This window comes from Triticum urartu, chromosome 7A (assembly GCF_056163025.1).
Source record: "Triticum urartu cultivar PI428250 chromosome 7A, HENAU_Tu73, whole genome shotgun sequence".
Classification (NCBI taxonomy): domain Eukaryota; kingdom Viridiplantae; phylum Streptophyta; class Magnoliopsida; order Poales; family Poaceae; genus Triticum; species Triticum urartu.
The window spans coordinates 41114271-41140156 of record NC_141879.1 but is presented as its reverse complement, the minus strand read 5'-3'; the positions used below and the strand labels follow the sequence as shown (position 1 = coordinate 41140156).

The following is a 25886-nucleotide window of genomic DNA, read 5'->3' as shown; positions in this document are numbered from 1 at the left end:
CAGGCTAGATCGGTGTGACTTAGAATCGGGGTCCTGACAGCGGCGGCTCCGTATCGTAAAACGCGATGAATCCTTCTCTCAGATTTTTCTCCCCGGACATGAATATATAGAGTTGGAGTTGACATCGGTGGAGCCTTAGGGGGCCCACGAGGCAGGGGGCGCGCCCCAGGGGGGCGCCCTGCACCCTCGTGGACAGGGTGTGGCCCCCCTGATGCTGATTCTTTCGTCAGTATTTTTTATTAATTCCAAAACGTTGAAGGAAATATGCCCTAGAGGCAATAATAAAGTTATTATTTATTTCCTTATATCATGATAAATGTTTATTATTCATGCTAGAATTGTATTAACCGGAAACATAATACATGTGTGAATACATAGACAAACAGAGTGTCACTAGTATGCCTCTACTTGACTAGCTCGTTGATCAAAGATGGTTATGTTTCTTAACCATAGACGTGAGTTGTCATTTGATTAACGGGATCGCATCATTAGGAGAATGATGTGATTGACTTGACCCATTTCGTTAGCTTAGCACTTGATCGTTTAGTTTGTTGCTATTGCTTTCTTCATGACTTATACATGTTCTTATGACTATGAGATTATGCAACTCCCGTTTACCGGAGGAACACTTTGTGTGCCACCAAACGTCACAACGTAACTGGGTGATTATAAAGGTGCTCTACAGGTGTCTCCGAAGGTACTTGTTGGGTTGGCATATTTCGAGATTAGGATTTGTCACTCCAATTGTCGGAGAGGTATCTCTGGGCCCACTCGTAAATGCACATCACTATAAGCCTTGCAAGCATTGCAACTAATGAGTTAGTTGGGGGATGATGTATTACGGAACGAGTAAAGAGACTTGCCGGTAATGAGATTGAACTAGGTATTGAGATACCGACGATCGAATCTCGGGCAAGTAACATACCGATGACAAAGGGAACAACGTATGTTATTATGCGGTCTGACCGATAAAGATCGTCGTAGAATATGTAGGAGCGAATATGGGCGTCCAGGTCCCGCTATTGGTTATTGACCAGAGAGGTGTCTCGGTCATGTCTACATAGTTCTCGAACCCGTAGGGTCCGCACGCTTAACATTTGTTGACGATATAGTATTATATGAGTTATGTATGTTGGTGACCGAATATTGTTCGGAGTCCCGGATGAGATCACGGACATGACGAGGAGCTCCGGAATGGTCCGGAGGTAAAGATTCATATATTGGATGATATGGTTTGGCCAAGGGGTCAGGCCCATGGGGCTATAAGTCGGTGCAAAAGGAGTTTTGCGGAGGCCAGGGGGCCAAACGCCCAAGACCCTGGCGTCTGGCCCTGGGCCAGACGCCGAGGCCCATGGCATCTGGGCCAGACGCCAAGGATTGTGGCGTTTTGTCCTGGAGTCCGAGTGGGACTCTTGCCTTTCGGGCAAAACCGACTTTGAGGAGGCTTTTGCTCCAAGTTTCGACCCCAGGGCTCAACATATAAATAGAGGGGCAGAGCTAGCACCAAAGACACATCAAGAAACACCAAGCCGTGTGCCGGCAACCCCGTCCCCTCTAGTTTATCCTCCGTCATAGTTTTCGTAGTGCTTAAGCGAAGCCCTGCGGAGATTGTTCTTCACCAACACCGTCACCTCGCCTTCTCTGCTCCACCACCCTCGATGCTTTCGGCCGCTACAGGCCAGGAAGCGGAGGCAGAAGCTCCAAGCTGGTGTGTTCTTCAACAATTTGTTGCTCTAATCCTGCTTGCCGAGGAGAGTGGCGAGTTGATCAGGCCAGCACGCGGGGGAGCACGACAACATGGTCATCATTGCTGCAGTGGACGACGCCATGTCAAACCGCTCCTCCCGTTCCTGCGACCGTGCCATCCACCGTCAACATTCCCGTAGCCGCACCCGGCCAGCAGAGAGAGATGTTGGCTTTGAGGAGATCGACGAGACGGTGGCCATCACATCTGCACCGTGCCCTGCCTGTAGAGAAAGAAGTTGGTTTCAAGGAGATCAACAAGACGGTGGCCATCACATCTGTACCCACCGTGATCATCGAGGGGGAGTACAACACGGGAGGCCGCTGCCGCTTGGGTCCCATGAAAGCCATCACCAAGGCGACGCCGATGTACATAGCCAGTGCCTTGCCCGGTCGCAGGCCATAGTCGTCCCCTTCCCCTCTGGCTGAAGCTCATCTCAGCAGTTCCACTCTGATGAGCGGCATTGTCGAACATGGGGAAGCGAGTCGCCTTTTCCTTTGAAGCATATACCTCCGGGGCTCACGGCAGTCCGATGAGCGGGCTGCCGGACATGGGAAAGACAATGAAGATCCGTCGTGGCTCTAGACTAGTCAAGGGTATCTGTGTCATGAGAATAGATATCCACTGGCGCCGGCCGTAGACTAGTTTTACCTTACTCCGATATAGTTTTTAGTTAAAAATTGTCCAAAATACAAATAATTCACTCGGTTTATATGAAATCTGTCGTGTTTGCTTGAATTGTGTTCGTTTAGTTCAAACGATGGTTGAAATGTATGCGGGCAGCGTTGGACGGCCATCTCCCGTATCCGGATTACCGACTGGTCCCCCCATGTCCGCGGACAGATACCGGAGCAAATTTGTGGATGCCCTAAAGTTGAGACAATTATTTTGGAACGGAGGGAGTACTTTATATGTAAAAACGAAAGCATCATGATTTTCATCATGTGGTTGCTATTTCTTGATCATGCTAGTAGACGGCATTGTTCATGAGTTGCTCCATTTAGCATTGCACATTCATGGTTGTAGTTACCAATCTCTCTTCTCCATCCCTTTTCCCACAAAGTATCGAGGTCTTCTCGCAGTTTGTAGCAGTTCTATCTAGTCCTGATGTAGCTACATATATCGTCCAACAGGACATTTCCTTTGAATTTCTTCATATGAAGAAACTCATGTTGTAACCGGTAGCATGTGAGATTTTAGAGTAAACTGAAATCCAAAATTAGCAACTATTGTCCATGCTTCAAGTTTAACATAGTTTAGCAAAGGGGCCTGTTGAGAGGTACTTAATTGGGGGCGAGTTAGCCTTTGCTGATTATTGTTTCAAGTCGGCTTTCTCCCTTTTCAGCCACTGATTGGCATCTGTAGATAGTAGTCCAATGTATACTTTGGTTATCTTGCGGTGGATCTTGCATATATCTGTGTAATGCTATGCCTAGAGGCAGTTTTTTAGGGATGAGTTGGAAGCCTGTAGTTAATTAGGTAGCGGGCTCCATAGTCAAATTCAAGAGGATGATTATATAATAGGATTAAGGAACAAAACCAGGTCCATAGGTGGATTCCCTAAACAAAGGTGCATTCCGTAACCTGAGGCACGTAACAGTAGCAATTTAACATATATCTCCAAAGGAAGCCTCCAATCTCTATACAAACTTGATTCAAATGTCTGTTTTTAGAAACTTGTTTCAAATATCTGCAACACTACTTGCTCCATAACGAGATGTTTGTTGTTTACCGATGACACTTTCTTGTATTTTTGATAAAAGAAAGATATTTATATTTTTGTGCTGCGCTATGCACCCTTTACTTGGGGCTTACTTTTGCCCCAAATGAATCTACCGAAGGTTGTTGTCATGCTGACCTGGCAAGCTCTAGTTTTCGAGTTTGAGAGAATTTAGGTTTGGCTATCCCATGCCGAGTCGGCAGCCAAACAAAGTTGAATATAAGGATCAATTCTGCCTAGTTATGCCTTCTTGTTGCCCCACATTTGTCTGGCCAGAATCCTCCAGCCTCTTGCTTGCGAGATCCCTCCATCGGATCAGCCTATGGCAGGCGTCATCTGTGGGTTGAATTTCCGCCTTAATAAACGAACGAGAGTGGACTTTCTACTCCCGGGTGCATCTACACCCGCATGAACAGTATACTTGAAAAAGATACAAAACAAAATCGAAAAAATCTGAAATTTTGGGCAACAAACTAGATCAAAAGTTTTAGTTGCTTGCAAAATTTCGTGACCAAATAACATTCGAGGAGCCCTCGGCAAAAAAAAAAAACTAATCTGTGTTCAAAGTTTTGTTCACTTTTGATGAGTGATTTTGTTTTGTTTGCTGAGGGCTCCTCAAAGGTTATTTGGTCACGAAATTTTGCAGAAAGCTAAATCTGTTGATCTAGTTTGATGTCAAAAAAATTCAGATTTTTTCTTTCATGTTTTATATTTTTTTATGTGTACTGTTCATGCGGGTGCACCTGCACCCAGAAGCAGCCACACCTTTCTCTAAACGAAAGGCCGAGGTTGTTGCGGAGGAGGAGTGTTCGCGCGCCGCCAAAGGGTCGACTGTTCCGAGGTAGACAAGAAGAATTCTGCGGCGGAGACGGTCGCCGGTGCCCAAGGAGATGAAAACGAGACTCCAGCTAAAAAAATGTGGCGGCTGCCGCTGGAGGAGATCAAGTGGATCCACGCACAGCCGATTGAACCCGTCTGGGCCGAGATTCGGGAGCTCAAGCCGTCAAGTGCGCCAACCCGTCGCTGTTGCCGTCGCCGAAGGAGGAGAAGGACGAGTCAACGATGCTGCTGTACGCGTGTGCCCACGACTGCTATGAGGACGAAGACAGGTTCGCGTGATTCCAGGCCTGGGTCCGTAGCGAGTACGCCTCCATGGGATTCGTGGAGGTCGACTACGACTACTTCGGTGAGAGAGCCGAGGCGACGAGGCTGAGCGAGGAAGCACGGGAGAAAGTGTTCAGAGACACAGATCTTTCTTCAGATGGCGAGGATAACGACGAGTTGAAGCTTCTCAAGAGGACAGTCAGGGGCTGGGTCTGAAACCCATATCTATCTATTTCAGGTTTAATTTCTGACGCGTGTGGTTTGTCACAATGTCATGCATCGGAAGTTCGGAACTCGGCTTGCTTGTCTTGTAACCTGGCCTGCTACAACAATTCATTGTATGAATCATGGTTTTGGGTAGCGGGCGGAATATTCGGATACCGTCCGGTAACCGCGTTTTTCGCCACCCCACAAGAAACCTTTGTACCGAGCGAATTTTTTTGAATTTTTTCGAAAATTTTGAATTTAAACTCGGACTGTTAAGTTAGATACGCTAGGAACTTACAACGAACAGGAGGTAGTCTTGGCGTACTGGTCAGTGTGGCCGTCCTATTTAGATGACCTGAGTCCTGAGGTCTCGGGTTTGAGTGTCATAGCAGGTTATTTTTTTTCCACATTTTTTAGGATGGAAAGGAAGATGCACGTGAAAATAAATGTTGCCGACGTGATTCGATCTAGCGAACTCGAGGGAAGAGAAACAGGGAGAAGACCTTACCAATGCGCCACAAGGTGATCGCCGAATAAAGGAGTCCAGGCCTAATCTATAGTATACCGAGGAAAGCTGAATTCAAAATTCAAATTGCAATTTCGCCCGAAACTTTTCCGGGATTTCACGGATACCGCGGTAACCGAGAATTTCGGTGCCCCGCGAGAAAAAATGTCCACTTGGGATCCAAATCCTTGGTATGAATGCAATTTCTCAATTCATCAAGATGAAACTATTTGCTTTTTGAGTTCCAATATCTATTTGTATTTTGTAGTGATGATAAGCCACCATGTATAATAATAACTAGGTGTTGGGGCGCTCCCGTGGCGCGCCTCTTGAGGGGGAGCTGGGCGTTGCCTGGTTGTACTCGCTCCTTGAACACTCCTTTTTATTCTAATTAGCGATGGTATCTACATCGAACAAACTTAGCAGCAGGAAAAGAAATATACACTGTACAGAGAAGCACAAATGTTGAAAATCAGTGCACTTAAGGGAAATAGATCATGTGTCCATTCATATAGGATTGCAAGCAGACCAAGGCAGGAGATATATATTAACAGGTAGATTGTGATCTTACAGAGTGGATGCCAGAGCATAGCCATCAATTGAAATCAAAGCCTAAGATGCTCCAAAAGATGGCCAATTGTCCAAAAGAGAGGCATAGTTTGTCGGATCAAAGCCTAAGATGCTTAAAATAGAAAGCACAGACGTCACCCTCGCGGATGTTGGCGTGATGGCGAAACCACGACCAATTCGTCATAATGATGCCCTCTTGTCGGTACCAAGCATGAATCAGGTGTCACAGCTAACGGCGCGATCTGCGTTCTTGAGTGGGAGGGTTTCATCGTCTTCCTGAATGTATTCTTGCAGCTTGTCCTTTTGTGTATTCCACCTGAAAGTATTGTGAAGACAAAGAAAAACAGTTAGTTCATGTCAGAACTGCTTGTCAAACATTACACTTGTACTAACAGGAGGATATAAGAACTACATAATATTTGCTCAGTCAAAACAGATGCAATAAAAAAGTATTATGCAAAAGATAGTTGAATGAATGTCATTGATTATAACATGACATTGAGTATAAGAGAGTATAGTGAGAAAGATTGGTGGTCAAAGAAAACTGAAAAAATATGAAAATGTGAACTCAGATTAACAATAACTATTCACTCGTGACGAATAGAAAAAATATAAGATTTATACATAAGGGACTAAAAAATCAATAAATCTCTGCGGTTGCCCGACGCTAACCATCAGTCTACCAAGGTTAACATAATGATACAAAATACTAACATCAATTCCCATGTCCAAAAGAAAAGAGAAAGAAGCTTATCAATTTAACCGAGGGAAAACATGAAGTATTTGAACAGAAAAATTAGGCTCACTCATGTATATATAAAGCTGCAGAAATGTCAACATTTTTGCCAGAAGTGTTAAGAACACATGTCACAGCTGTCTCAAAGTGAGTAGTAGCATCATCGCTCTGCAAGGTGAAAAAAGAAAGGGCATGAACATCTACAATATGAGACCGACATTGTATTATCATATAAAGCAAAACTTGCCGATGAGACAACAATTATAAAGAGAAGGTTCATTAAATGGTTCATTTCTGTCAAACATATCAAAAAACAGTTCGCCGACTGGACCAAGTAGATCAATTCCAGGCTTTAGTTCAGACAATGGGTTTGTCAGTCTATGCTTCAGCAGACACAGGTGAAAAGAACTTCCCATTTGGCACGGCATTGTGAGTGTACGAGCAATATAAGACATACGTACAAATGTATACCAGCATGTTTGTCACAATAAAGCAATGGTTACTGAATTTAGAAATTTATCCAGCAATAATTATTTGAGAGAAAAAGTGAGTCCTCAAATGTCTGACTTGCGGCCAAGTTGCTTTTGTGGTAAAATAATCTGAATCAAGTGGGAATCATTTGCATTTGGAATTGGGTGGCCTATAATAGCAATTGCTCGTGCAACTTTTCATACTATTAGAGCCCTCCACATATCTCATGTTTAGATACAAAATTCAGATCGGGGATAAAGAAGAAAACAAGAATGGATGCAAGTAATACACAATTTTATATGCTGACAAGTATGCATAATGTAATGAATCATCAACAAACGCCGAGAGGTCTTGTAGCGTTCCTAATTTAAATGAGTTCTTCCCCGTTTTTATCAGCATATACATTCATTGGCATCTACTAAGGAAATCCATGACACATACTGAACCCAGTATTCACCGCAAAAGCATGACTTGGACATGGATGGCAACAACATGATGAAGATTCACACATACCCACGGGCACAGCGCTCGCATGCGTCCATTTGCTCCCGGCATACGTTCAGATAATGAAAATAAACACTAGAAGAATCCATTGATTGAAACCCGGCTCCAAACGAAACAAGATTTAGAACCGCTCCAAGACGCCCTACCCATGGCCATGGCCCATGGACGAGCTTCTCGGGGGCGCCGGTGATGGTGTCTCCCCTCACGGCGGGCAGGATGGTTTAAGGAGCTTCTAGACCGGCCGTCGCCGCCACCAAACTCGCTGAACATGGCGGCGGAGCAGATGATGTCCTTGGACGCCGTCCTCGACGCCATCTCTCCTCGGCATCGTGCTCACCTCGGGGAACCCATTGAGATGCCTCTCCTGCGTGTGGAGATCGTTGGGTCTATGATGAACAATCCTTCAGACTTCTGAGACAGATGGCTCGTCTATAGCCAATCAATGCTCACGGGATAGTTCTAAAGTGTACCAGATAATTAGTTTTTTTTTGTGAAAGCTAGAGCAAATGAACTGCAATCAAGTACATGTGAACACTGAACAGACTTATAGACTCATCGCAAACAACTTACCAGTATATGTTGGGATTTGTTCCCCCATAGATCCCACCAGCACTATGTGCTTCACACCGGCTGCTTTGGCTGCCCAACACACAATCCAACTCAACAAACATCCAGATAAACTTATGCGCAAATAAAATGCAGAACCAAGACGAAGCTTACCAGCATCAATCTGATTCTTCTGCCCAATCCAATCCACCTGCCACGCATCCATACCAAAATTCATCACTATTTAATAACTGATAAAGATTCCAGGATACGCCACTGGGCTAAGTGGAGTTTCAGGATATGGCATGCCACTGAAATACAGAAGAGGGGCACAATACAGGAAAGGAAACCCAACCTGCTCAGGGTAGGCTTCGTCCTCGTAGTAGAACTCGGGCCGGCCGCCCTTGGTGGGGTCGAACCCTGGCTTCATCTTGGGGGAGGCGCTGGTGAGGATGGCGAGCGCGTCGGCGCCCTGGACGGCCAGTGCGAGGTGCTCCGCCTCCCTGAAGTCGGCGACGTAGACGTCGTCGTCTCCCCCGATCTTCTGCTTGCTCTCCTCGGACCTCACCAGTCCCCTCGCCGCGAACTGGTCGGATCTCTCCCTGAGCTTGTTGAACACGATCTGGCCTGCGATCGATTCGACGAGCGTTAGGGGCGGTTCTCGTGACGCTGTCGCGGACCGGAATTGCCCGCCGCGACGGTCGGATTCGTCCGATCTGGTCGAGGATGGTGCTTCTCCCGGGATCCCCGCGGTGGCTCCTCAGATCCGGCGACGCCGAGGGAGAGAAACGATCCCAGCCGGCGCCGTTCGCGAGAGAGATGGCGAGCTCACCCCCACCCTCACCTGCTTCTCCCTCCTCTGTCGTGGGCTCGTGGCTTCCATCATACCACGGCCGCCCGCTCGTGCATGGAGGTCTGGGATTTGGGGTGGCCGAGAGCGAGGAGGAAGGGGGAGGCGTGCGCATGGGATGAAAGAAGGGACGAGGAGACGAGAAAAAGAGTAGTACATTGCGGGCTCGCAGCAGTACAACGCTCCTAGGCAGTACAATCCCCGCAACAGCTGGGACCCACCCACGATGATCAACTAGAGCATTGTGAATCCCTTCTGGCCACGTGGACGCCGCGAGTAGGCGCACATTGCGCGACTCTTATTGGGTTTAATTGGGCAATGTAGGGTTCTACATTGTGCTCCTGCTCTCGGTTCAAAGAATTTCAAGTGTATTTTGTTGAACAACTATCATTCCTTTAGTTATTTACCGACCCATATCCATGGCCTAGATAGAGTGTAATAGACATATAGCACATTCACAACTTCCCCATTTAGTGATGCTAAATTTCAAGGGCGACGAGCTTGAACAACGTCAGGGATGACCTTGTTGTGCCGCCTAAAGGAGTAGAATTGCCAATGACTCTGCTAGGAAGGTTTTTGATGATATAGTTGCTCTAAAGGAGTAGAATTGCCAATGACTCTGCTAGGAAGACGATTGATAAGATATGTGGCTGTGATAAAGGTTTCATACCGATATTTGAGAGGCATGGATGCATGGGCTAAAAGAGAGAGACCAACTTCAACAATATGACGATATTTGCGCTCAGCAGAGCCATTCTGTTGATAAGCATGAAGACAAGATACATGGTGAGCAATCCCAATGCTACGGAAAAAAGGAGTTGAGTTTCTCCGTATGTTCAACATACCGGACGCCATCACCGCCTTGTTCACGCATGGCATCAGCAACATGACGAGCATCTGGGACGTGATCTTCGTCATAACGATGCCAGCAGTCCATGACTTCATGGCCAAACTTATTACAAAGCTGGCAGTAAGGGCGACCACGGGAAGAAGAAGGGTGACGACTATGGTTATTGTCAAAACCGGCGCCGCCGCCGGTGTTCTTGCTATATCCGCCCCCGGCGTTGGGGTCGTAGCCCCCACCAGAGCGGGCACCATCTCCCTGAGGGGTGCCTCGTCCGCGTCCACCGCCATGTTGCCCCTGGTGACCACGGCCACGGGAAGCTGAGTTGACGGAGGATTGCCGCAGGTCGCCTCCTTGGAGAAGGGTGAGGCGGGCATCAAAGCGCAGCAGCTAGTTTTACAGCTCCTGGACTGTGATAGGCTCCACCCGAGCAGCGAGCGCGGAGACCACTGGATTGTACTCCATGTCCAGTCCGGCGGGAATTTTTGAGACGATCTCCGGATCAGAGGGCGTGCGGCGGTGCACGCGACTTCACCGGTGAGACTTTCGATCTTGCCATGGTAGTTAGCCATGGTCATATTACCTTTTAAAGTTGGTGAGCTTGATGCGGGTGTTGATCGCTTGAGCTTGACTTTGAGCAGCGAACATGGCATGGATGGTGCGCCACACCTCGGCCGGCGTCTGGAGCATGCCGACCTGTGCAAGAATATCGCGAGAAAGAGAACCCATCAAGTATCCTTGAAGTTGTTGCCGCTGTGCATGCCAGAGGGATCTCGCAAAGTTGACAACTTGCTCTTCTTTGCCGTCGTTGGTGATGGTGACGGTGGCCGGCGGTGCCGGGATCTTCTCGTCGAGGTGGTGCTCCATCTGTGCGCCTTTGATCTGGGGCAGCACGATGGTCTTCCATAACAGGAAGTTGCCCCTCATCAGCTTCTCTTGTGGTGGCGATCCGAGGGAGGTGTTGGTGGTGGTGGATGATGAGGCAAAGGTGGAAGATGAGGTGGTGGTGAGCGCTCCCATGGTGCTGGGCGTCATGGCGGCGGAGGTGGTGGACGTGATCTCAGTCGTGGAAGGTAGCTAGATGCAATCTCTTTTGATCTAATGAGGTAGAGGCTCTATTACCATGTGAAATGATGTGGAAGCGTTGAACCCTTTGCTCGGGCCGCACTTGTATTTATCGATTTGATACAGTGGCTTACAAGTTAATAGATCAAATCGTTATGAGAGGATCTATCGAAGGGGATAACAGAAGAAGAGATAGAGGAGAATACAAGTTAAACAAAATTCTATCTCTGTACAAACTCTATCTCTATTCAACTATTCTAGCACTTTGGTCCAAAAATACATGTCGAAGAAATGGATAAAAATGTATGTATCTAGAACTTAAACAGAGCAAGGAAGTTGTGAGTATGGGAAAAGCATATTAGCCCTTTTGCATTGGGGAAATAGCTTGGAAAGTGCATACTAAATGATATAAACACAATTTACAACATGTTTACTCAGACTCATTGGCGGCTGATCTGTCAGATTTATGTTTGGTGACTAGCATGTGAACAAAAAAAATGTTGGTGCCACTGTCCAACCCGAGAAATACTGTTACTCTTCATCAGCTGCACACCATTCTGAGCATCACACTTGCCGTGCTGCTAATGCAACTAACGTTTTGAACATTGCCCACTTTGCCCTATGCCTCTTTATATATGTCTAACAATATGCACTTTTATTGGCTGGGTTCCTTCGGTTGGTCATCAGGTTATGAGTGTACACTCATACTGAACTTTTGATATGTTTTTCTTTCTGTTGAGTTGAGATTTTAGAAAAAACTGAAAGAGAATGTGGACAATGGTCGGTCTGTTCCTCCATGCTGGCCCACTGAGAAAACAGGACAATTCAACAGGAAAGTTTTTGCTGCAAATCCCATGGTCAGTACTCAGTTGGTTCGATTTCTTTGTAAAGTGTGTCCTATTGAGAAGTCCCCAGTGAGTACATCAAGATATAATGGATCGAAAGTTTGTAGAGTAGAAGCGATTCACTTTTTGCTTGTTCCTAGCTCCTCTGTTCAAAATAATTGAAGTTCTAAGATCGTCCTATAAGTCAAACATTTTAAAGTTTGAGCAAACTGAACTTAGAGCAAAGAACTTAGATCAAAATGAAAATGATTCTTTACCCACAAAGTGTAGATGTGATCGGCATGTGAACAACCGAAAAGTACACACAGCTGACCTGTGTGAAAAACACCAATTTGCTACTACTCCCCAGGAGTTCTATGATTGTTCAGTTGAGAAGCAAGAGACGAGATTTATCAAAACGTGTACAGTGACGCTAAGTACGTCATAAATTTTTTGTTTGTACCAAGTACTTAAAAAGTGTATTTCCAAGCATCCAGCGTTCCTCGGATAACATTGAAAAAAATTATAATTCAAACGAACGCACCCCTAGGCACATTTCAAGTACCCGTCACATAACCATAGGGAGGATGTGCGGCAAAAGCCCGTGGAGGTTGTGCGTCAAGCGGCAAAAATCTGTCAGCAGAGGCCTACCACAGGGAGCGAGGCCGGTGCCGGAGCTTGTCCGGTGCGAACACCGGCCTTGGTGGGTTCGCGGAATGCTCATTGACTACCCTGTATGGGTGACAAACGCCATGCCGGCAGGATTGTGAACATCCGTGTGGCCGTCAGCTGGATACCTGGATAGCAGATGATACCGTGATGAGTCCTACTGTGCTACATATGGATGACTTGATTTCAGTTTCCTTCTTTCAGTTTCTTGCCAATTGCCGTATGGTGTCCTTCCTTTTTCACTCTTTTTCTTTCATTTCATGGGTTATATTTATGTAGCACCAATTTTAGAGATATAAATTAAGTTTCTTGAGTTCTAAACTTCAAGATGGTGAATGACCACGATCAGTATAGAGAAGTAAAGTGCAATTTCAGACAGACTTTCGTCATCCCTGAACAAAGAATATGATTAAAATCACCAGCTCGACTTCTTCAAAATTTGTTGAGAACTAGCTGGATACTCTGAAAGGAAGGATTTGCAAAGAATGCATAGTAAAACAACTGTGGCAAACACGACAAAGCCATGTCTAGTTTTCTCCACTCTATCAGCAGTGCGGAAAAAAATGAGATGCACCTTTTCCTCCCAGGGAAAATGAGCTCACATTTTAGATTTTTTTTTGAAAAACAAATGAGCTGAGATTTTAGATAAAACAGAAAATGATTGTTTCTCCTTAATGTATACATGTGATTGGCATGCGAACAGCAGAAGTTCATCTGCTACACACCATATTGACACGAGAAACAATGCTACTCCTCATGAGCTACACACCATTTAGAAGCAGCGTCACACTTACCGTGCTGCTAATGCAATTGACGTTTTAAACATTGCTCACTCTGTCTCTTTATATATGTGTAAGCCATATGCATCTTTTCTGCTTGTATTCCTTCAGTTTGTCATCAGGTTATGGGTATGCACTCAGTACTTAAGTTTTGATGCTTTTTCTTGTTGATGACTGAGATTTTGGAAGGAACTGAAATAATATGTGGACAACCGACAACACGTTCACATTCGTCTGTTCAGTGAGAAACCATGAAAAAATGATAGGAAAATGAAACGAAGTGCTATGGATTGGAGCCAAGTATGTGATTTATTTTTAGCGTGTTTGTGTCTTTCCCAAGGTTTTGTTGGGAATATAAAAATGGAGTTATGACTCTGCACAGTGTGCATATTATTAAATTTTCACCATCCTTGAAAGCAATCGTCCGTGTTTCTAAATTATTTATTTCGTTATGTTTCTGGCCATCCCTGAGCTGTGTCAGTATGAAAGGCGACGTGCTCTGACAGTGGCCACGGTGTCATGACGTTGGTAAACTACAAGGGACGTTTCATGGGCTGGAGGGGGTCGCCGGAGAACCTGACCGCCGAGCCAGTGGCCGACGGCGCCATTGCCAATAGCCTGCATGGTCAGTTAGAAACTTATCAACTGTTTCGGTGCAAGATCAGCAGAAATAGACTTTCCTGATTTTTGCTATCCTAGCAGACGCCATGACGTTGGCTGGCTGGTATAACTGTGGCACTTGCAAAATTTCCAATAAAGATTAATATATTTACATCAAGTTGACATTTGAACAACATATATAATGCTAAGATCTAGGAGTAGTGAAGATACTTCCTCCGTCACGGTTTAGAAGGCACGTTTGGAAATTCTCTGGGACCTAGGTGGTTATCTATTGGTTGCGAGATGGGCTAAAAAATAGCATTCACACTACGCATGCATATAGAAATAATATACGGAGTACTAATTAGCTACTAGAAATAAATGCAATGCGCCCTAAACCTTGTCTATTGTGGAAACGCACGCAATTTAACTGTGCCTTCTAAACCGTGACGGAGGAAGTACCAAGGATGCAGATAACTAAACTGTTAAAAGATAAAGGAAAGAAAAAAAGACAAAAGACATGACACCAAATTGTCATGCCTAAGCGATCAATAATACTACCTCCGTCTCAAAATATGAGACGTTTTCATAGGCCAACGAATATTGGCATCTATCATCAAACTTGACAACATGTTGACTGTGTCAGCAGCCCTTCGTCAGATAAGCAACTGGAGAACGATGACCATGAAGCTACAAGACCTGGCGCTCCACTACAGGCCTCAAGGCCCAATCGCAATAAGAAACCTCCCCAGTGGCTTGCAGGCCCAGACTGGGCCTGCTAAGGGATGTAACTGAGATCAGTATAAGAGAGAGTGCTCCTTCATCGTTTTGACTTGGCTAGGCTATGGTAGAGGCTTCGGCCGATCTGAGAGATTGCCTGTAAATTCATACTTGCTGTGAGGGAGGATGGGCGGAACAACAATCATATATCACAATTCATCTTAGATCGAGTGATTCGTGGCCTGTATCTTACAATTGGTATCAGAGTCGTTCGTCCTGAAGATTCCCCACCACCAGTACCCGACTCGGTTCAAGGCGCGGCGGCGGGACGAGATCATGGAGGATCTGTCGGACAAAGCCCGTTCGATCTACGATCTGCTCAAGGGGGACATTGTAACGCCCTCGATGCGGCTATATCTCCCACGTGTCGAAGCACGACTTAGAGGCATAACCGCATTGAAAGCAATCTCGCAAGTGAGGTAATCTTCACACAACCCATGTAATACATAAGGAAAAGATACATAGTTGGCTTACAATCGCCACTTCACACAATACATGAATAAAGCATTACATCATCCAGATACAATCAAGGTCTGACTACGGAACCAAAATAAAAGAAGAACCCCAAATGCGACAAGGTCCCCGATCGACCCCAACTGGGCTCCACTACTGATCAACAAGAACGAAACAACACAAAGGACAAGATCTTCATCGAGCTCCTCCTGAGCTTGGTTGCGTCATCTGCATGGACTCATCGGCACCTGCAAGCTGGTTTTGGAAGTATCTGTGAGTCACGGGGACTCAGCAATCTCGCACCCTCGCGATCAAGACTATTTAAGCTTATGGGTAAGATAAAAGGTATCAGGTGGAGCTGCAGCAAGCGACTAGCATATATGGTGGCTAACATACGCAAATGAGAGCGAGAAGAGAAGGCAAGAGCACGGTCGAACAACTATGATCAAGAAGTGATCCTAGAACAACCTACGTCAAGCATAACTCCAACACCGTGTTCACTTCCCGGACTCCGCCGGAAAGAGACCATCACGGTTACACACGCGGTTGATGTATTTTAATTAAGGTCAACTTCAGGTTTTCTACAACCGGACGTTAACAAATTCTCATCTGCCCATAACCGCGGGCACGGCTTTCAAAAGTTCAAAACCCTGCAGGGGTGTCCCAACTTAGCCCATCACAAGCTCTCACGGTCAACGAAGGATATTCCTTCTAGAGGGAAGACCCGATCAGACTCGGAATCCCGGTTACAAGACATTTCGACAATGGTAAAACAAGACCAGCAAAGCCACCCGAATGTGCCGACAAATTCCGATAGGAGCTGCACATATCTCGTTCTCAGGGCACACCGGATCGTCCAAACTTCCGGTAGGCCAGCCCAGAGTTGCCCCTGATGGCTACCGGCGGCTGACAAGTTGGACCAACACTCAGAGGAGCACTGGCCCAGGGGTTTAAATAAAGATGACCCTTGAGCCGGCCGACTCAAGGGAAAGAAAAGGCTAGGTGGCGAATGGTAAAACCAATGTTGGGCCTTGCTGGAGGGGTTTTATTCAAGGCGAACTGCCAAGGGGTTCCCATTATACCCAACCGCGTAAGGAACGCAAAATCCGGAAACATAACACCGATATGACGAAAACTAGGGCGGCAAGAGTGGAACAAAACACCAGGCATAAGGCCGAGCCTTCCACCCTTTACCAAGTATATAGATGCATTAATTAAGTAAGAGATATCGTGATATCCCAACAAGTAAACATGTTCCAACAAGGAACAACATCTCCATCTTCCAACAAGGAACAAACTTTAATCTTCACCTGCAACTAACAACGCTATAAGAGGGGCTGAGCAAAGCGGTAACATAGCCAAACAACGGTTTACTAGGACAAGGTGGGTTAGAGGTTTGGTTCAATAATATGGGAGGCATGATAAGCAACTGGTAGGTATCGCATCATAGGCATAGCAAAAGAGCGAGCAACTAAGCAAAGCAAAGATAGAAGTGATTTCGAGGGTATGACCATCTTGCCTGAAATCCCGCAAGGAAGAAGAACGAGTCCATGAAGAAGACAAACGGACGTAGACGAACGGTTCCTCACAAGCACGACGTTACCGGATCCAACCCGAAGGAGCAAACACCGGAAAGAAGCACACAACATAGTAAACAACCAACACATGAACATGGTATGATATGCGGGATGCGGTATGCGATGCATATGCATGATTTGCAAAGGAATGATGGAACCTGGACTCAACATGGAAAAACCAAGTGTGCCACTGGAAAGATGAGATGAAATCGCTTGAAAACGATATAAAGATCGCCGGAATCGGAGTTACGGTTTGGAAATGGCAAGTAATTCAAATATGGCACCGATCTGCGATATACAGCAAGTAGCCATCTAAATGCAACAAGATAACATGCTACAACACTCAAACATGGCAACAAAATACATGGCAGGATCCATTCATGATGCTTAACAAAATATGAACACTGAGCTACGGTCAATTCATCAATTAACAGGTTCAAACAAACATGGCAAAAATGCATTTGGCAAACAGATTTCAGACTTAGTGAAATTAACACTTGTCTGGAATTTCAGATCAGATAGCACACTTTGGAGCATGAAAACTATATGCTACAGGACCTGAACATGGCAAAGTAAAGCATGGCATGAAGCTACCCAAAGAGCTTAACGTGACCTTGAGCCAAAAGGGATCAGAAAATACATTTGCAAACATGTGAACATGGCAAAAACATAATCAGTTCCGAGACTTTGTGAAAACTGGAGCATGCTGAAACAGATATCAAGTAGGCATGTTTACGAGCTCGATGAACTCACTATAGAGCATGTCATGACAATCTAAGCATACATCCAACAAGAGTACACATAATACAAGCTAGACATGGCAATAACAATAACATAGCATGCACGGATCAACTACAACATCCTCGGCAAAATTGCTAACAAGTAAAAAATCTGCCCAGATTCATGAAATGACAAAAATAGAGCTCGAATGACTCAAGCTAGGGTGCTCCATAATTGCAAACAAAAACATGGATGGATAGAGCACTACAATATTAACAAAACATCCTTAATGATCATCCTCAAAAGAGGCACGGATCACTAGGAAACAACATGAACATATGGCATATTGAGATAAACAGTCCAAGGACTTGGTGGAAATGCTAAGTCCCTGAAATCAGCATTAACAAATGCTCCATTTTGCAAGCTTGTGCTAGTCACCACACACATCAAAAAATACATGGGTTGCACCTTTGGATAGATGGCAAAACATATAATAAAACTCATGTAGAGCTCAGGGGCATATTATGCACACAATAATCATGGCAAAAATGACAAATATCTAATTGGAGCAGCAGATCTGACAATTATCCCAAATAGCACTCTTCCAACAGCATTTCGGGCATCAAGATGAGTTCAAATGAAAATGATGTAATGAGATGAAATGATGTACTCTTCGAGATGAACATTCTGATATGCTATATGCCCAAAACGGAGCTACGGGTGCAAAGTTACGACATGATGAATAAGGGCATTTGAAACATGGAAATCTCGGGGACTTAGTAGAAATTTAGACCTCCGAGAAGTCAACCCGGGACGGGACGGTGCGGGATGAGGAGATCCGAGACGGAGGATGACGTTTGGATGCGGGAATGGGTGGATCTCATCCATCCTCACCCGATCCGGCCGGAGTTGGATCTCCGGCGAGCTGGTGCGATTCCGGCGATGGCCGGTGACGTGGAAGACGGCGGCACGACGAGGAGGAGGCGGGGCCGAGCGGGGTGGAGAGGCTTGTCCCGGCGGCGGAGCTCGGCGAGGGAGCTCGTGGCGGCGCTGGAGAGGCGACGAGCGAGCGGGGTGGTGCCGGCGGGGTCGGGCGACGAGGTCGCCGACGTCGTGGTGCGGTGGCGGTGGCTCGCCGGTGCGGCCACCCGGCGACAGCGAGGCGTGGCACAGCGGCTCGGGCGGGGCCAGGCGCTGGGCGGACGTGCGAGTGCAGCGGTGGCGGCTCCGGGCCCGGGCGGGCCTGCCTCGGGCCCCGCAGGCCGTGGCGGCGCGGGAGGAGAGAGAGAGGAGCGGCGCGCTGAGGTGGCGGGCGCTGGTTGGTTCGGGCGGTGGAGGAGGTGACGTGGCGCAACGCCATTGGGCGGAGTGAGGTGGCCGGCGGACGCGTCCGGCGCGGACGGGCATGTCCGGCGGCACGAGGAAGGGGAAGGCTAGGGTTCATCCGCGAATTTCGGGAGGGGAGCACCTATTTATAGGTAGAGGGAGCTAGGAGAGTCCAAATGAGGTGCGGTTTTCGGCCACGCGATCGTGATCGAACGACCGAGATGATGGAGGAGGTTTAAGTGGGTTTTGGGCCACTTTGGAAGGGTGTTGGGCTGCAACACACACGAGGCATTCTCGGTCCCTCGGTTAACCGTTGGAGTATCAAACGAAGTCCAAATGATACGAAACTTGACAGGCGGTCTACCGGTAGTAAACCAAGGCCACAAGACAAGTCTCGGTCCAATCCGGAAATGTTTCACCCCCACACACGAAAGGAAGGTAAAAATGACCACCGGAGGAGATAGGAGCGCCGGAATGCAAAACGGACAACAGGAAAAATGCTCGGATGCATGAGACGAACATGTATGCAAATGAAATGCACATGATGACATGATATGCAATGCATGACACGCAAGCAATGATAAGGCAACAACAGCAAATAACTGGAGGACACCTGGCACATCGGACTCAGGGCGTTACAGACATGGCCGGCACCATCGACAAGCGCCTCAAGGACCAGAGGAACGACCTGGTGCAAGCTGTACGCAAGATGCTCGACGAAACGTCGGCCAATTTGGAAGGCGTCATCACGAGACAAGTCGACGCAATCAGGGAGGATCTCACGGGTGAGCTCAACCAAGTGAAGGCAGAGGTGGAGAAGATCAAGGAGAGCGGTCAGGATCTGCGTCCGAGCGGCGTAACCACGCCCAGGAGATTGTTCACTGCAGGGGCATCGTCCTTGACTGAAGATCAAGGAGCTGATAAGGAGAACAGAGGTAGACCGCTGAACTTGTACGTTCCTCCTCCGGTTAGAAATTCTGGTGGCTCCAAATCAACCCCAGTGAGATCAATTTCTCTTCGCGACCCCAACAGAGCAGTTTCTTCAGAAAACACTTTTCGGGTAGAACTGTCGTGGTTTAATGGAACTAACCCACGTTTATGGCAAACGAGATCTGAAGACCAATTCCAGTTATGGGCAGTTAATCCTCTAGTGTGGGTCTCAATGGCTTCAGCACAGTTTGAGGGAGCGGCAGCACGTTGGTTCGAGTCAGTACAGCGCAGGGCGCCGAATGTCAGCTGGGATGAATTTTGCAATTTACTGCAAAGCAGACTTGCCAGGAATCAGCATCAGCAGCTTATCAGGAGATTATTTCATATAGCCCAAACCAGCACTGTGGAAGACTATGTGGACAGATTCTCGGAACTTTATGACCAGTTAACTGCTTATGAATCTGCTCCTGACCCATTGCACTATGTTACTAGGTTCATGGATGGTCTCAAACCAGCTATTAAAGTACAGGTAGCAATACAAAAACCCAAGGATCTTGACTCTGCTTATGAGTTGGCATTGCTGCTGGAAGAAATTGGAGATGGGCACACTTCCATTAACAGCCAAGCTAGAAGAGATTCGACCATGCCTTTGCCTTTACCTCTCCCTCCTATCAAACAGAAGGTTACTGAAGAGAAAAGGCCAATGGAGTTTCAAAGATCTCAAGCAGGGGACAGATGGTCAGCTCTAAGAAATTACAGGAAGGCAAAGGGATTATGTTTCATATGTGGAGAGAAATGGGCTAAGGACCACCAGTGCAAGGCCTCTGTGCAACTGCATGTAGTTCAGGAAATGATTGATCATTTGCAAGATTTACAGCAGAACTCTGATGAGGAATCAGACGAACAAGGGCAGGTCCACATGCTGTGTGCCACAATAAACAGAGACCACAAATCTAGCAAGACCATTTTGCTATCTGTGACAGTACAAGGTAACCTAATGATCTTCTTGGTTGACTCTGGAAGCACTCACTCCTTCATAAATGAGAAATTTGCAGATAGATTACCAGCAAAAAAGGGAAGCAAAGCAATGAAGGTAACTATTGCTAGAGGAGCCACCTTAATTAGTAACCAAATCATTGAAGCCTGTGAATGGACATGTGATGATCATCAGTTCAAGTCTGATTTCAGATTACTGGATTTGGGTGATTATGATGGAATTTTGGGACTTGACTGGCTGGCAACTCATAGTCCCATGCAAATAGATTGGAAGTAGAAGTGGTTGGCATTCCAACACCAGGGTAACTTGATCACCTTGCAAGGCCTAGCTCCTGATGAGTTTGCTTTCACAGTTTTGTCTATCTGTTTGGAACTACCAGCTGATGAAGCTAACAAACTTCCTGAAGAAGTTAAGCAGGTCCTAGATAAATTTGCTGATGTGTTTGCTCCTCCTAAAGGACTGCCACCCACAAGACAATTTGATCATACTATTCCGTTGATTCCTGGAGCCTGTCCTGTAGCAAAAAGACCTTATAGAATTCCTCCTCATTTAAAGGATGAGTTGGAGAAACAGATTGCAGAAATGTTGGAATCTGGTGTCATTCGAATGAGCAGTAGTCCTTTCTCTTCTCCTGTTATTATGGTCAAAAAGAAGGATGGCACATGAAGAATGGCAGTCGACTACAGACATCTTAATGCTCTCACTATTAAAGGCAAATTTCCTCCTCCAATTATTGATGAACTCCTGGATGAACTAGCTAGTGCAGCTTAGTTTTCTAAATTAAATTTGAGGGCAGGATATCATCAAATAAGATTAGCCCCTGGAGAAGAGTGTAAAACTGCTCTCTCCACTCACAATGGACACTTTGAGTTTACTGTGGTAGGGTTTGGTCTGACAGGCGGCCCTAACACCTTCCAAGGAACAATGAACTTTGATTTGTCTCCAGTTCTCAGGAAATGCGCAGTTTGTTTCTTTGATGATATACTCATATTCAGCAAGACACTTCGGGAACACATATTGCATCTCAATCAAGTGCTACAAATCTTGAAGGAGAAACAGTGGAAGGTTAAGCTCAACAAGTGTGATTTTTCCCAGCAACAAATTTCATACCTAGGCCATGTTATCAGTGACAAGGGAGTTTCAACAGACCCTAGTAAGATTACTGCTGTTGTCAACTGGCCCACACCAACAAATGTTAAAGAGGTGAGAGGTTTCTTGGGCCTGACAGGATATTATAGAAAATTCATCAAGTCTTATGGAATTATCAGTAAACCCTTGACTGATCTTCTGAGGAAGGGAGAGATATTTGTGTGGAATCCCATGGCTGATAATGCGTTTATTGCTCTGAAACAATCCTTAACTTCTGCACCAGTTTTGGCTCTACCTGACTTTTCTCAGCCTTTTGTCATTGAGACCGATGCATGTGAGTATGGAATAGGAGCTGTTCTCATGCAGAAGGGACACCCACCAACTTTCATTAGCAAGTCGTTGGGCCCAAGGAGCAGGGGTCTTTCAGTTTATGAAAAGGAATACATGGCTATTTTATTAGCAATGGAGACCCTATCTACAATTGCAACAGTTTGTTATCAAAACAGATCAGAAAAGTTTATCTCATCTGGTGGAACAAAGGTTACATACCCCTTGGCAACAAAAAGCTTATACCAAGCTCATGGGCTTGGATTATCAGATCATATATAAAAAGGGGAGTGACAATACTGTTGCAGATGCTTTATCTAGAAGGCCTCCTGAGCATGCTATGTCTCTAACTATCTCAAGTGCTCAACCCAGTTGGTTGCAAGATATTATTAAGGGCTATGAGTCTGATACTTACTCCTTGGAAATTATCCAACAGCTGTCTCTGGATCAAGATGCTAAGCCTCACTACAAGCTTGTAAATGGACTCCTCAGATACAAGGGTTGTGTTTGGATTGGTAATCAACCAGACCTGCATGATAAGATATTTCAAGCCTTGCATGATAGTCCAGTGGGGGGACATTCTGGATTTCCTGTTACTTACAAGAGAATTCACTCACTTTTCAGATGGATTGGTATGAAAACTTACATCAAACAGAGAGTGCAATCGTGTTTGATCTGTCAGAAAGCTAAACCAGACAGGATCAACTACCCTGGACTGCTATCTCCCTTACCAGTTCCAAGAAAAGCTTGGGAAACTGTTACAATGGACTTCATATCTGGGCTGCCATGTTCTGAAACTTTTGATTGTTTGATGGTGGTTATTGACAAATTCACTAAATATGGGCATTTCATTCCTCTCAAACATCCTTACACAGCTTCCAAGATTGCTGAATTATTCCTAGATAACATTTACAAGTTACATGGCATGCCAAGGTTTATAGTCTCTGACAGAGATACAGTTTTACTAGTGAATTCTGGCAACACCTTATGAAAAGAACTGGGGCAGTACTGAACATGAGCACAGCTTACCACCCAGAGACTGATGGGAAAACTAAGAGGGTCAACGAACAAGTGGAATGTTTCCTTCGATGCTTCATCAGTGCTAACCCCGAACAATGGAAAAAAAATGGATTTCTCTCTGTGAATTTTGGTATAATACCAATTGGCACTCGACAGTGGGCAAATCACCATTTGAGGTCTTGTATGGACATACTCCCAGGGTTTTTGGCATCACTTCTTCTGACACCATTGATCCTCCTGACTTGCAACAGTGGTTAGAACAAAGAGAAGTGGTCAATCAGTCTGTCAAACAACACTTACTCAGAACACAGCAGCGCATGAAGGCTTACGCTGACAAGAAAAGAACTGAGAGAGTTTTTTAAGTGGGACAAGAAGTGTTTCTGAAATTGCAGCCATATGTGCAGTCTTCGGTAGTCCATCGAGCTAACCATAAACTTGCATTCAAGTTTTATGGGCCGTATGAAATCTTGGAACGTATTGGGGAAGTTGCCTATCGACCGAAGCTTCCTGACTCAAGCAGAATACACCCAGTTTTCCACGTTTCCCAACTCAAACAATGCATCAAGAATCCCGGTCAGGTACAGTCTGCTTTGCCATTTAATTTTGCTCATCTTCAGGTTCCTGTGGAAGTTTTGCAGCGTCGTGTGCGCCGTAAAGGAGACAGTACGGTAGCACAAGTGCTTGTGAAGTGGAGTGGATCGTCTCAACAAGAGGCCACCTGGGAAGATGAAGATTCATTGAAGCAACAGTTTCCTCGAGCTCCGGCTTGGGGTCAAGCTGGTTTTCAATGGTGGGAGGATGTCAGCAGCTCTCCTACACTGAGCCCTTCGTCAGATAAGCAACTGGAGAGCAATGACCATGAAGCTACAAGACCTGGTGCTCCAATACAGTCCTCAAGGCCCAGTCGCAATAAGAAACCTCCCCAGTGGCTTGCAGGCCCAGACTGGGCCCGCTAAGGGATGTAACTGAGATCAGTATAAGGGAGAGTGCTCCTTCATTGTTTTGACTTGGCTAGGCTATGGTAGAGGCTTCGGCCGATCTGAGAGATTGCTTGTAAATTCATACTTGCTGTGAGGGAGGATGGGCGGAACAGCAATCATATATCACAATTCATCTTAGATCGAGTGATTCGTGGCCTGTATCTTACAGACTGTGAAAACGGTTTTCCACAATCGGTGCCATAACATGCTACTTTCACATTCATCCGCTTGTAATCTTCATGAAAATGTATTATCTACTCCTGCCGTAAAGAAATATAAGAGCATTTAGATCACTACTTTAGTGATTTAAACGCTGTTATATTTCTTTATGGTGGGAGTAGATGATACATTGTCATGAAGATTACAAACGGAGGGAGTAGCTTTTATTTTTTTTGTGCATAGATGGTGAACACAACATGATGGTTTCAATCAGATGATTTCTACCACATGCAAAATGCAGAAGTATTTTGCAAAGTTGTGATGATCTTGACAACCTTCAGGGCAGCAACAGACTCAATTCATTGCAACCCATGTCACACATATTAAGGACATTGTAGTCCGGTCACATGAATTCAAAATTTGATTCCAACAAGCAAAACATTTATAGTTTATTCAGGTCGACCACAGGCAAAGCGACACCAGATTTGTCTCGCCAGAATCCTCCACGCCTCTTGACTGCGAAAAATCCATCCATCAGCTCAACCGATGGCAGGCATGGAGTGTGGGCTGAATTTCCGCACTACCAAACGAAAGGCCGAGGCCTTCGCCGGCGAGGAGTGCTCACGCGCCGCCAAAAGGCTCGACTGTTCCGAGGGAGACAAGAAGAATGCTGCCGCGGGGATGGTTGCCGGCGCCCAAAGATGTGAGAACGAGAGTCCAGCAAAAAAGATGTGGCGGCTGCCGCTGGAGGAGATCAACTGGATCCTTGCACAGCCGAACGAACCTGTCTGGGCCCAGATCCGGGAGCTCAAGCACGCCAACCCGTCGCTGCTGCCGTCGCCAGAGGAGGAGAAGGATGAGTCAATGGTGCTGCTGTACGCATGTGCCCGCGACTGCTACGAGGACGAAGACAAGTTCGCGCGATTCCAAGCGTGGGCCCGTAGCGAGTACGCCTCCATGGGATTCGTGGAGGTCGACTACGAGTCTACGACTACTTCGGTGAGAGGGCCGAGGCGACGAGGCTGAGCAAGGAAGCACGTGAGGAGGTGTTCGGAGACACCGATCTTTCTTCAGACAGCGAGGAAGATGATGAGTTGAAGCTTCTCAAGAGGACAGTTAGGGGCTGGGTCTGGAACCCATATCTATCTATTTCAGCTTTGATTTCTGATGCGTATGGCTTGACACGGCATCGGAGCTCCTCTTGCTTATACTCTCTTGTAACACCCTGCTTGCTACAACAATTCATTGTATGAATGCAATTTCCCAGTTCATCAAGAAGAAATTATTTGCTTCTCGAGTTCCCATATCTATTTGTATTTTGTAGTGATGATAAGAGGCCGTGTATAATAATAATTGGCCTCTGTAGGATTCCACATTGTGCTCCTACTCTCGGTTCACAGAAATTCAAGTGTACTTTGTTGAACAACTATCGTTCCTTAGTATTTACTACCTTCGTTCCATATTAATTGTCGCTCAAACGGATGTATCTAACAGTAAAATACGTCTAGATACATCTGTTTCAACGACAACTAATATGGAACGGAGGGAGTAGTTATTTACCGACCTATACCCATGGCCTAGATAGAGTGTACCAGACATATAGCACATTCACAACTTCCCCATTTAGTGATGCTAAATTTCAAGGGTGGCGAGCTTGAACAACGTCAGGGATGATCTCGCTGTGCCGCCTAAGTGATGTCTGCCATGCCACCGCCTTATATACTTCAAAACAATATCAATACACCTCTCCTCCAATGATCCTGTCAGGCATACCTATGGCGTCTAGCTAC

The 25886-nt window shown here is 46.1% G+C and overlaps 1 protein-coding gene and 2 pseudogenes across 4 annotated transcripts; 2 read left to right on the top strand and 1 right to left on the bottom strand.

Moving 5' to 3' along the window:
- Positions 1-4195: 4195 nt before the first annotated feature.
- LOC147957471 (uncharacterized) lies at positions 4196-4784 on the top strand (annotated as a pseudogene).
- A 1008-nt stretch (positions 4785-5792) lies between these two features.
- Positions 5793-9121, bottom strand: LOC125525087 (uncharacterized protein At2g37660, chloroplastic-like). 4 transcript variants are annotated; one of them, XM_087536849.1, is made up of 7 exons: positions 8952-9121; positions 8463-8734; positions 8282-8318; positions 8132-8200; positions 7571-7925; positions 6657-6754; positions 5793-6166 (listed from the first exon to the last, which is right to left on the bottom strand). In XM_087536849.1, the coding sequence occupies exons 1-5, from the start codon at positions 9070-9072 to the stop codon at positions 7783-7785; spliced, it is 642 nt and encodes a 213-aa protein (XP_087392975.1). In that variant the 5' UTR covers positions 9073-9121; the 3' UTR covers positions 5793-6166; positions 6657-6754; positions 7571-7782. The 4 variants fall into 4 exon arrangements, with proteins under 4 accessions (XP_087392975.1, XP_087392976.1, XP_087392977.1 ...); XM_087536850.1 differs by having other exon boundaries at positions 7708-7925; XM_087536851.1 differs by lacking the exon at positions 7571-7925 and having other exon boundaries at positions 8952-9119.
- A 15530-nt stretch (positions 9122-24651) lies between these two features.
- Positions 24652-25349, top strand: LOC147957470 (uncharacterized; annotated as a pseudogene).
- The last annotated feature ends 537 nt before the right edge of the window (positions 25350-25886 follow it).